Below are 11,762 nucleotides of genomic sequence, written 5' to 3'. Positions count from 1 at the left end.
GTATTTGTTTTACCACCCGGTTGTATCCACGGTTGAGGGTTTATCCCGACTGTATTATATTCAAGTTAATAAAAAATTTCTGCATTTGTAAAAAAAGTTAATATCAACATTCGACAGAACTGTTCACCAATTATTTCTATTTTTACATTTTAAATAATTAATATATTTTCGATAATGCAAAATTAGCCAAACAAAATATTCACTCAAAATTTTAAGTATGAGAAAACAAATCTTGGCCGTCCAAATAAATGATACACAAAAGAAAATACAAATAGCAAGATCTGATCTTGAAAGCAAACCCTCTGTCATTCTCTCAGCCAAGCCAATTACTCTTGTGATCTCATTCCACACTTTTCTTGGGTAAGTTCCTAATCCCACTCTCCTCACTAGCTATATATACATGTATTTCATTTTGTATCTATTAATTTATAATTTTTTTTTTGTTCATTTCTTGTAGATTGAAAGAAAATGTTTGGGAGAGCACCAAAGAAAAGTGACAATACAAAGTACTATGAAATTCTTGGTGTCCCAAAAACAGCATCACCTGATGATCTAAAGAAGGCTTATAGGAAAGCTGCTATCAAGAATCATCCTGATAAGGGTGGTGATCCTGAAAAGGTTGCTTTTTTATTGGTTTTAGTGGTTGTTTTTTCTTGTTTTTGATGATGAATTGTGTGAAAGATTGGATCTTTTTGGTGTTTTTGTGTTCATTTGTTTGAGATTTTATCTGGGTATGTGTTTTTTTGTTGTGTTATGAATTTGGGTGGGTTTGGATTGATGAAAAGAGAGGGGTTGTGATGAATTGGGGATTTAATTTGTGCCCTTTTGACCTTTGCGGGAGGTGATCGAAGGTTATGTGTTTATTTCCGTTTCTCTTTAAAATCTGATTTTGCTTTACGGTTTATTGGGAGGTAGAGGGAAGTGGCTTATTTTGTGTCTATGGATAGTTGTGTAGGTTGAAATGCAGTTGAGTATCAAATGGATGAGGGTGGGTTTGTCAATTTGTGGAACATGGACTATTTGTTTTCATTATTTTAATTTACAAGTCGAGGTTAGGTACAGGGCATTAGTAGTACATTCTTCCCAGTGTATTGCATTGCACTATGTTACATCAACTTTCAGGATGTGATGTTACATTTCTTACCAACAGAAGTACCCGCTCCTATTTAAACATACCCGAAATTTATTTACGGACCCTTGGTGATGGAGAGCGCTGAATAGTTTAGGACTCTGGATTGAGAATTAGAACAGATTAATTTTATGCCGTGATGAGAAGCTATGTTCTTTTGGTTATACTGGGATTTCTTTCAGTTTTCAAAATAAGTAATGATTTTTTTCTCTTTACTTGAATTGATGTTAATTAGTATAGTGCAACCATAGTTATTGGTTTAGTAGTATTGATTTTACTGAATTCCGTTTGTATTAGTGAAATTTTATATACTTTGTTTGAGTGGTGATTTTGAGCATCTCTGTAAAATTTAAGTAAAAAAAAAGAATCAGTTTCACTACTTTTTGGTTGCTGTCCTTTTTTAATAAAAGGCTTAATATAACCTATATCGTATTGTGCTAGTTTAAAGAGCTTGCCCAAGCATATGAGGTTCTGAGTGACCCGGAGAAGCGTGAGATATATGATCAGTATGGAGAGGATGCTCTTAAGGAGGGAATGGGTGGTGGTGGAGGTGGTGGCCATGACCCGTTTGACATTTTCCAATCCTTCTTTGGTGGCAGCCCATTTGGTGGTAAGTTTGCTTTCATGTTTGCTCAATTTTCCAATTTCTTTGTGCAAAATTCATATTGTTCTCAGATTTAGCATTAAACCTGTTTTATCAGGAGGTGGCAGCAGCAGAGGAAGGAGGCAAAGAAGGGGTGAAGATGTGATTCATCCGCTTAAGGTTTCACTGGAAGATCTGTGCAATGGGACTTCTAAAAAGCTTTCCCTTTCACGTAATGTAATTTGTTCTAAATGCAAGGGGTAAGTAGTCATCTACTTTCCTGACTGCCTACGTTCTGTACCTTATTGTATCATGGGTCAAGTTCTGTACCTTATTGTATCATGGGTCAAATTCTTACACTTGTTATGATTGTGTGCGTGCATATATGAAGAAAAGGGTCCAAGTCAGGTGCTTCAATGACATGTCCTGGGTGCCAAGGTTCTGGAATGAAGGTTTCTATTAGACACTTGGGCCCGTCTATGATCCAGCAGATGCAGCATCCGTGCAATGACTGCAAGGGTACTGGAGAAACAATCAACGACAAGGATCGCTGTGCTCAGTGCAAAGGTCAAAAGGTTGTGCAGGAGAAAAAAGCGATTGAAGTTGTTGTGGAGAAGGGTATGCAAAACGGACAGAAGATCACATTCCCTGGAGAAGCTGACGAAGCGGTAATTAGAACATTCCCACCACTAAGCTTAAGATTTTTAAAGGCCTCTTTTGCTAAGATCTAAACTTTATTCTCACTTTGCTATTGGACTGACAATGTTTTAAACTCAATTTGGTATTGCAGCCTGACACAGTTACTGGGGACATAGTGTTTGTCTTGCAACAAAAGGAGCACCCCAAGTTTAAGAGGAAGGGTGACGATCTGTTTGTTGAACATTCCTTGTCTCTTACTGAAGCACTCTGTGGCTTCCAATTTACCCTGACTCACCTGGACGGCAGGCAGCTTCTCATTAAATCCGAACCAGGAGAAGTTATCAAGCCTGGTAAGTTGGAGTATTGCAAATTAGCTTTTGTTTTTATGTTCATTTGTAAGTGGTGATACCAATGAGCATGTGAAGTTTGAATTCACATCTATAACTAAAACAAAGTACAGCAAATGTCATCCTTACTTACCTGTCAATTTATCTTTCAATTGATGACATCATCTTCAATTAGGTGTCAGCTTCTCGTCATATTTACTTATGTGTCAAACTCTCTCCTAATGCCCCCCACTAACTTATTTTATGCAATCCCTTAATTAATACATCAAATAAACATCAACTAATTCTCTCACTTCCTCGTTTCCCTGATCATCTGTATTTTGCATCCCTTTAATAAAAAAAATCTTTAAAATTAATTTTCACAATTTTTATCAATACTTTTTATTAAATGTTTAAACATTGTTTATTACTAACTAAGCACATATATATCTTATGACTAAACACATATTTTAACAAAAATAAGTGAATATATTTTAAGTCATTAAGACCTTTTCAAGATGACATTAAAATTCTTACAATTATATTACTATCCTTAATAATTTCTATAATATTTTTTTTTAATATGAATTATTCATAATATTTAATTAACTGGCCATCGTCGGGGACTAATCTAGTTCTTGTTATATGTCAGCCTGCTTTTTGTCCATTGTTTGCCTTTATATTGAGCTTATCCTTGTTTTTCATAGTGACCTTTTGTATTCTCATGCTTATTTTTTTTCTATTAGAACCATTATATGCACTGAAATATTCTAATCCTAATCCTTGACCATAATAATTTTACACATGAATTTATATGTCAGTGGAGGTTCATAATTGAGTCTTATTAACGAAGGTTAAATTTTGTTTTTTTTTTGAATAAAAGCTTTAAATCGTCTTCTTTAAAAGCCACACTAATTTAGTTACTTTTGTCATCTATCCACAGATCAATTCAAGGGAATAAATGATGAAGGAATGCCAATATATCAGAGGCCATTTATGCGAGGGAAGCTCTATATTCACTTCAGTGTAGATTTCCCGGAGTCCTTGAGCCCTGAGCAGTGCAAAGCTCTTGAGTCTGTATTGCCTCCAAGGCCTTCAATTCAGATGACAGACATGGAGCTGGATGAATGTGAAGAAACAACTCTGCATGATGTGAATATTGAAGAGGAGATGCGACGGAAACAGCAAGCTGCCCAAGAGGCATATGATGAAGATGAAGACATGCATGGTGGTGCTCAGAGGGTGCAGTGTGCTCAGCAATGATCAGCCTGTTGAAATCTGTGTAGCAAAAAGATAATTATGGGTGTCGGATCATTCATCATCCCTCTTTCTTCTACCTCTTCAAAATGCAAATAATATCTAGAGTGTGTTGTCATTTACCATAGGCCTGATCTACTAGTTTGGATTTAATTCTAAAATGTTGGTTTAATATCTGAATTGCAAACATTTGGTAAACCAAAAGACGTGAAATGTGATGTTAGTGTGTACTTGTGTTTCTTCTAATGTTTTCTTGAAGTCTTGAACAAAGCTGCTGCTCATGGTGCAGCAATTTATGATGGTATCATGCACTGAATTTGATCGTTTTACTAGCAGGTTAACTGGTCAGTTAAAGCAATGACCGCTGCACCTTAATGTTTAGGTATCTCAGGTCCAAAACAGTCTGGCTGGTGATTTTTAAAATTATCAAGTTCTTCCCTGTTTTCCTGTCACAACTTTACTATATATAACTTTTATTAATGTCATATAGCATTAAACTGTGCTAGATACATTAAACTAGGTTCAAGAGGTAGAAGTTGTCACTAATGTTGCTGATGCTTTCATGGATGACTTGCTCGACAAAAGGTGGAGAATTATCATAAGCTGCAAAGCTTATTTATTCCATCCCACAACAGCATATGATCTAACCAATTCATAATTCCTTTGACGAAAATTTTTGTAATGGCAGAAATTCTTGGACTCAACTCCGTAGCATCTGAACTCAGTTGTGCAACCTAGAGATTTCTGCAACACCCCGCCCTTTAAAGATGAATCACTGATAATAGGAAGAGAAAATGGTAAATCGATTTAGTCCAAACAGTGTGCCAAAGTTATGAACGGGATTTACTAGTCACTGGTGTAGTAGGAATGGGAGGTCAAAGCAAGACTGCACTAGCTTGTATGGTTAGTGTTGCTGTCAATAAATTGTACAAGGAGAAAAGGATGTGTTTTACGTACGCACACACCGGGAGTTGAACTCTAGACATCCTTACAGCTGGTGCCTAGTAGGAAGTTTGGATCTAGTAGGAGCTCTTGATTCATATTTGTACCTTATTGCAGCTAGTGAAGAACTTTGGATCCTGATATGCAAACTAAATTTGGATCTTTTGAACATTAATTGAGCTAGCTTATTTGCTGTAAGTTAACACTTTGTTTAGTCATCAAATTATTCAATTGACTAAGCTAGAAACATTTTTGCTGAAACTGATACCATCATGCCAGAATAAGAGTTTCAGTACACTAATCATGAGCTCAAAGAAGTATAAATCTTGCTAACTTCACATAAGACCAGAGAAAAAGAGGTCCAAATTGCATAAGGATCAAAACCTCATAACTTGAATTAAGATGGGACTTTTAAGTGGTGACATCTGAAGTTCTTGCCTGCACTACAGATCAAACAAGGAAACAAATGTACAAAGATGAAGACCAATTAAAAAACATGTTGAAAGTAGCAGAATGTTTCCGACTGGATAACAGTGTCCGTATCATGGTCTTCCTTAATATGAGAAAATCTTGTTAAGGATGTGATATTATTATTCAATCAATAAAACAATTTGAATAAATAGTAAAATGACCTAAATATTATACAATTCAACAACAAATGGGGCAAATAATCAACCCATTCTCATTACATTCTTCACATTGCTTCACCTTTTCCTCGCGATGAACAAAAACTCTCCTACTTCCATTACAAACAATACAAATCAGAAACCGAACCCCGACACACACCTCACACACTCCCTCTGATCCAATAACCAAAACTCCGTCAAACAGACGCCGTAGCTTCCCTTGCTCATGTAACATTACAACCATTTCAGCCCCTCCAATGTACCTTCCTTTTATAAACAACTTCGGTGGCACTACTTTTTCCCCCAAAATCCTCCACAACTCTTCCTTAAACTCCAAATGCATTGAAACATCTCTTTCAAAATACGAAACTCTAAACGTTTGTAATAAAAACCGAATCCTAGCACAATCTTCAAACGTCTTTCGTATCCCTCTAAGCCCTGTCGTGTACAAAATCACCTTGTTCTCGCCTCCTGGTGGACACTTTTCTTCAAATTCAAGTAACGGATTCTCGATATCTGAAATCCTCCGCGCTTTCAACGGTCGATTCTCTACCACATTTTCCTCAATCTCTTGTTTAATTCTCACTCTTCTCTCATTTTCTTGAACTTTCACTTCCACCACCGCTTTCTCAAATACCGCTAAAAGATCAGGATCAAAACACGAACCCGAACCAAAATCCGGCTTCTTAAATCCCACATTACCAATTTCCAATAAAGGACTTCCAACATTGGACCTCACAGCCCGGTTTTCGCGCTTTTCTCCAGCATTCTCTTTATCCTCATCAACTATCTCATTTACCACAATATCTTCCTCCTCATCTATATTCTCGACTTCTCGAACTTCTCCAGTAATCTGCTTCCTCTTTTCGATGTCATTTCCATCTTCTTTTTTTCGAGGAATCTGGAAATTCTTGGATTTCGAGATCAAATTTTGAACAAAACCATCTGGGGTAGTAGCTTGTAAAATTAAATCTTGCTTTAAATACCCGATTGATTTCACTGACTTCAATTTTTTTAGAAACTTGCCTTTCATTCCCTTCATTTTTTTGTTTAAAATTTTTGAGTGGGTGATTTAGATCTCTTGGATTTCTATTGTTAAGGGTTTGTTGACAACAACAAACTAACGGCTAGTAAATTGGTGGATAACAAAATTTTAAATTTTTTAATGTGAGATGGATTTAAACGGTACAGGATGTGCACGTGGTTTTAAATATTGAAAGATTCTCGCTTTGTAACCAAGATGCCAGATTTTGTGCTCCCTTTTTTTAAAGTTGGAAAATATCTATAAGTGATATCAACATCGTAATTTATAAGTTCCTAACTTAAAACCTGTGCGATGCATGGATATAAAAAAATATTTGAAAAAGACAATATTATTGATTGAACAATATAGTTTTATTGATAATTTTATATGCATTTAAAAAATATTTATGTTTTAATTAAAATTTAAGGTTTTAGTTCACATTAATATGATACGAATTTTACTTAGTCTAAGATAAATTTGATTTATATCGGATCAATGGCTTACATTATTTTATTTTAGTCCGATGTCCAATACAGCGATCAAATCACACTAATTAATTTTAGTTTAATTTTATTTTTTTAAAGCCTCGATCAATAAGATAATTATATTTTAGAATGAATAATTAGTATATATGGTTTTATTTTTGTTAGTCGAATTGTATTTTTATTTTAGTTTTGTGTTAGTTTAAATCAATTGTATATTGTATTTTTTATACTCGATAAATAACATATATTATTTTGTTTATCCAAGTTTATTAGTATAATTTTTGTAGGAGGATTGATAGTATTGTTATTTTATCTTAACCCGAGTCACATAATATATCAACTAAATCTTAATAATTATATTTAGTTTATTTAAATTTAATTCAACCCGAAGTAACAAATTAGAATAATATAGAACTCGATATAAATTAAAATATAAATTGGTAGAAGAAATTGAATTTAATATAAATTATAATGATATATAATTCATTATAAAATAGAATTGAAATTGGTAAAATAATAGAGGAAGTTGACTTCAAAATCAATTAGAATTAGAATTGATTGACCCGATAAATAAGATTAGAATAATTAAGTAAGGGTAATTAAGTAATTTCAGCAAATATCGACCGACTACCAAACATTTAATGTTTCGTCTATTATAATATACTAGCTTAAAACACGTGCGATGCACAGATCGCACATATTTTTTTTAAAATTTATATAATTTTTTTAAAAAATTTTGAATTCAATTCTTAATTTTTTTCATTTAAAATTTTAAATGACTATGACTCATAATAATTATATTAGTAGATGTATATTAGCATAACTTTTCTAAACATTTAAACTTGTTTAAAGTGATAGCATTAGTAAGGTGGAAAATGTCATTATAACGAAATCATTATTTTATTAAGGGTAAAAATATAATGTCTACATTATGTTAGGACCTTAAAAATATTATTTTATCATGTTGATTATTTAATCGATTAACTATAATTCTATAAAAAATATTTGAAAAAGACAATATCCTCGATTTAACGATATAGTTTTATTGATAATTTTATGTGTATTTTTTAAAAAAAAATTATGTTTTAATTAAAATTTAATTTTTAGTCTCATCAATAGGATACGAATTATACTTAGTCTAATATTAATTTGATTTATTTCGGATCAGTGGTTTATATTATTTTATTATAGCCCGATGACCAATACACTGACCAAATCAAACTAATTATCTTTAGTTTAATTTTAATTTTTTTAAGTGTGGATCAATAAGATAATTTTGTTTTAGACTGAATAATTAGTATATATTATTTTATTTTTGTTGGTCGAATTATATTTTTATTTTAGTTTTGTGTTACTCTTAATCAATTGTATAATGTATTTTTTTATCCTGGGTAAATAAAATATATTATTTTATTTATCCAATTCATTTGTATAATTTTTTTAGGAGGACTAATAATATTATTATTTTATCTTACCCCGATTCACATGACATATCAACTAAATCTTAATAATTATATTTAGTTTGCTAATTAATTTAGCCCGAAATAACAAATTAGAATAATATAAAACTCGATATGAATTAAAATATAAATTGGTAGAAAAAGTTGAATTCAATATAAATTATAATGATATAGAGTTCGATATAAAATTGAATTGAAATTAGTAAAATAATATAGGAAGTTGACTTCAATATGAATTAAAATTAGAATTGATCGACCCAATAATTATAATTGAAATAATTAAGTAAGGGTAATAAATTAATTTCACCAAGTACCGACCGACCGACTACCAAACTTTTAATACTTTTAATGTTTCGTCTATTATAATATAGTATAGATAGTATATATAGATTTAGGCGTTTGGATAATTTTAAGAATAAATCGGTGATCTGTTTCGAAAATTAAAATTTATAAGTTAAAATTTTTATTTAAATTAAATTGACAATAACAATTAGATATGTTAATAAAATTTATTCTATAAAATAATCTAAGATTCGAATTTCAACAACAACTTAATTAAAATATCCTAACCGAAAGAGATGACTTATCTACTTGGATCCAGTCTATAACTTTTTGGTCCTCATTGAGTTGAAAAAAATTCATAAACCTACTTATATTAGAACTTAGTTTAATGGTTTAATTTATCTAAAAAAATTATTTAATTATTTCACATGTCTAACTAATGTTAATATCTATTTTCTTAAAATCTATATTTGAGAATAATTATTTAGATATACTAACTTATCATACCACAATGTAAATAATAAAGTACTAAATAAATATAAAATCACAATATAATAATTTTAAAAGATAAGTTGAGTTGCGGTTATGAAAGTATATGTGTGCACATTTTCTGATTATCTCATTTGTTGTTGAAATATGATCATTTTAAAAAATTTACCGAACAATCCAAATTTGTTTAGAACGGGCTTTAGCTCATATGAGGACAAAACGAGAAGCCGAACTAAATCTTAATAATTATATTTCACATGACATATCAACTAAATCTTAATAATTATATTTAGTTTGCTAATTAATTTAGCCAGAAATAACAAATTAGAATAATAAAGAACTCGATATGAATTAAAATATAAATTAGTAGAAAAAGTTAAATTCAATATAAATTACAATGATATAGAGTTCGATATAAAATAGAATTGAAATTAGTAAAATAATAGAGGAAGTTGACTTCAATATCAATTAAAATTAGAATTGATCGACTCAATAATTAGAATTAAAATAATTAAGTAAGGGTAATTAAGTAATTTTACCAAGTACCGACCGACCGACTACCAAACTTTTAATGTTTCGTCTATTATAATATAATAATTAACTTTTTTAGTTAATGTTTTAAAAGGAGTGGGTGGAAATCAGAAAGTAAAACTCGAATTTGACTACAAGTGCTAAGAGTGATTTTTCACAATTTCTTTAATAAAATTGATTTTGCACCAGATTACTCAAAATTCAGATTGAACCATAGGTTAAAAATGAGGAACGAATGTTTGACTTTCTACTATCAACTAAAATATGAGTACTTGTATATTTGTTTCAGCAAATTTAAGTGGTAGAAACATATTATTTAATAATTAATAACATGTCACTTCTAAATACTATTAATATTTTAGAAAAAAGCTAACACATATATAATATAACTTCACATTGGACTTTTTTAGTTAATGTTTTAAAAGGAACGAGTGAAAATTAGAAAGTAAAATCTGAGTCTAACTACGAGTACCCAGAGTGAATTTTCACCGTTTCTTTTACAAAATTGATTTTGCACCATAATACTCAAAACTAGAGTACATAAAAAGTTCGGGACCAAAAATCTGACTGAGCCCGATCCGGTCAAAACCCTGTCAAGTCTGGTTCGGTCGAAGTCCGGCCTGGTACCGTTCCAGGCTTAAAGCCTCGACGGACCCTATATTTTTAGGTAGAACCCGATCCGACCCGGTTAAAAACCTGGGCCGGTCTTTGGACCGGCACGATTAAAAATTCGAAAAAACTAGGTTAAAATCTGATTATTTTATTATATTTTCTTATATATTTATGAATTTACATTTACTATAACTATAATTAATAATTAACACATTTATATTTACATATTCGTAATAAAAAATATAATTTATATAATTTGTTGCTGGAATAATGAAAGAAGATATTGCAAATACACTATATATATTTGGATAACATTGATAAAACATATTATTCAACAAACATGTTTATTTAAATATTTTTAACGAAGTAATGTTTTCATAAAATATTCTATGCAAACTAATACATTTTTACGGTGATCCAATTGCTAATATATGTAGTTTTTAAAATCTCTAATAAAACTCTATCCAATTTAAATTTGAAAAAAAACCGGTCCGATCCGATCCCCGAAAAAAGGTTCGGTTAGGCCCTCCTCGATGGCCCAAACAGACTCTGACATTTTCGAAAAGCCCGGCTCGGCTCGGCCCGGTGAAAGTCAAAGTTAGAAAAATCCGACCCGGTTAAAACTTAAACTTTTTAAGCCCCGGTCAAAAACCAGCACGGTGGGCGTTTTGTGCATCTCTGCATAAAACACAGATCTAACTATAGGTTAAAAACGAGGACCGGGGGTTTGACTTTCAATACTCAAAACTAATTATATCGAGTTTTGATCATTTTTTTACAAAATTCATTTTGCACTGAATTACTCAGAGCTTGGATCAAATCACGGGTTAAAAATGAGTACCCGATCCGAAGATCTATCAAAATACTGATTTTTGGAATATTGTATAAAATTCATTGAAATCTTTATTCAAAAATAAAACAAAATAAATCTACAAAATACCAGTAAAAAAATATAACAACTTCAGTTTTTCTACCATTACCCATGAATACATAATAAGGGTATATTTATAAAATTTGATTGATATATTTTTGTGTATGCGAGGGATACACCATTGTTAAAAAGAAGGAAATAATCAAAATGACGTAAACTTATAAATTTTCGCGATTGTTGTGTGACCACGAGCATATGGTAAAAAATTTATTACAAAATTTAGTATTTCCTCAGTTTTTTTCGATTATTTGCATTTCTAAGATAGCGTGTGTCACACATTTTATTTTATGGTATATAAAAAGTGTAGTTATATAATTTATTTTATAATTTTAATTTTTTGATTAAAAATTAAATATTTAATTTTTAAAAAATAATTATATAACTATATTTTATATGTATTTTAAATTACGTATAAATAATTTATTCCGGATGGAGGGAGTAATAAA

General features: G+C 31.0%; 2 protein-coding genes across 2 annotated transcripts; one reads left to right on the top strand and one right to left on the bottom strand.

The window, feature by feature from the left end:
- The first annotated feature begins 226 nt into the window (after positions 1-226).
- LOC141707229 (dnaJ protein homolog) lies at positions 227-4,180 on the top strand. Its single transcript, XM_074510272.1, has 7 exons — positions 227-360; positions 458-618; positions 1,571-1,739; positions 1,831-1,972; positions 2,104-2,380; positions 2,503-2,701; positions 3,621-4,180. Exons 2-7 carry the CDS (start codon positions 469-471, stop codon positions 3,938-3,940), a joined length of 1,257 nt encoding a protein of 418 aa, XP_074366373.1. The 5' UTR covers positions 227-360; positions 458-468; the 3' UTR covers positions 3,941-4,180.
- A 1,113-nt stretch (positions 4,181-5,293) lies between these two features.
- LOC141705884 (uncharacterized) lies at positions 5,294-6,627 on the bottom strand. The gene has a single exon (XM_074508750.1). It carries the CDS (start codon positions 6,542-6,544, stop codon positions 5,525-5,527), a length of 1,020 nt encoding a protein of 339 aa, XP_074364851.1. The 5' UTR covers positions 6,545-6,627; the 3' UTR covers positions 5,294-5,524.
- Between the last annotated feature and the right edge of the window lie 5,135 nt (positions 6,628-11,762).

The sequence above is a fragment of the Apium graveolens genome, chromosome 2, assembly GCF_009905375.1.
Source record: "Apium graveolens cultivar Ventura chromosome 2, ASM990537v1, whole genome shotgun sequence".
NCBI classification, from domain to species: domain Eukaryota; kingdom Viridiplantae; phylum Streptophyta; class Magnoliopsida; order Apiales; family Apiaceae; genus Apium; species Apium graveolens.
Note: the sequence above shows the minus strand (reverse complement) of the source record. Positions and strands in the feature narration are given on the sequence as shown.

Coding starts and splice junctions, on each gene's coding strand:
- LOC141707229 (XM_074510272.1), top strand. CDS start 469: ATGTTTGGGAGAGCACCAAAGAAAAGTGACAATACAAAGTACTATGAA. Junction 1,740..1,830: donor TGGTGGCAGCCCATTTGGTG/GTAAGTTTGCTT, acceptor CTGTTTTATCAG/GAGGTGGCAGCAGCAGAGGA. Junction 2,702..3,620: donor AGGAGAAGTTATCAAGCCTG/GTAAGTTGGAGT, acceptor ATCTATCCACAG/ATCAATTCAAGGGAATAAAT.
- LOC141705884 (XM_074508750.1), bottom strand. CDS start 6,544: ATGAAGGGAATGAAAGGCAAGTTTCTAAAAAAATTGAAGTCAGTGAAA.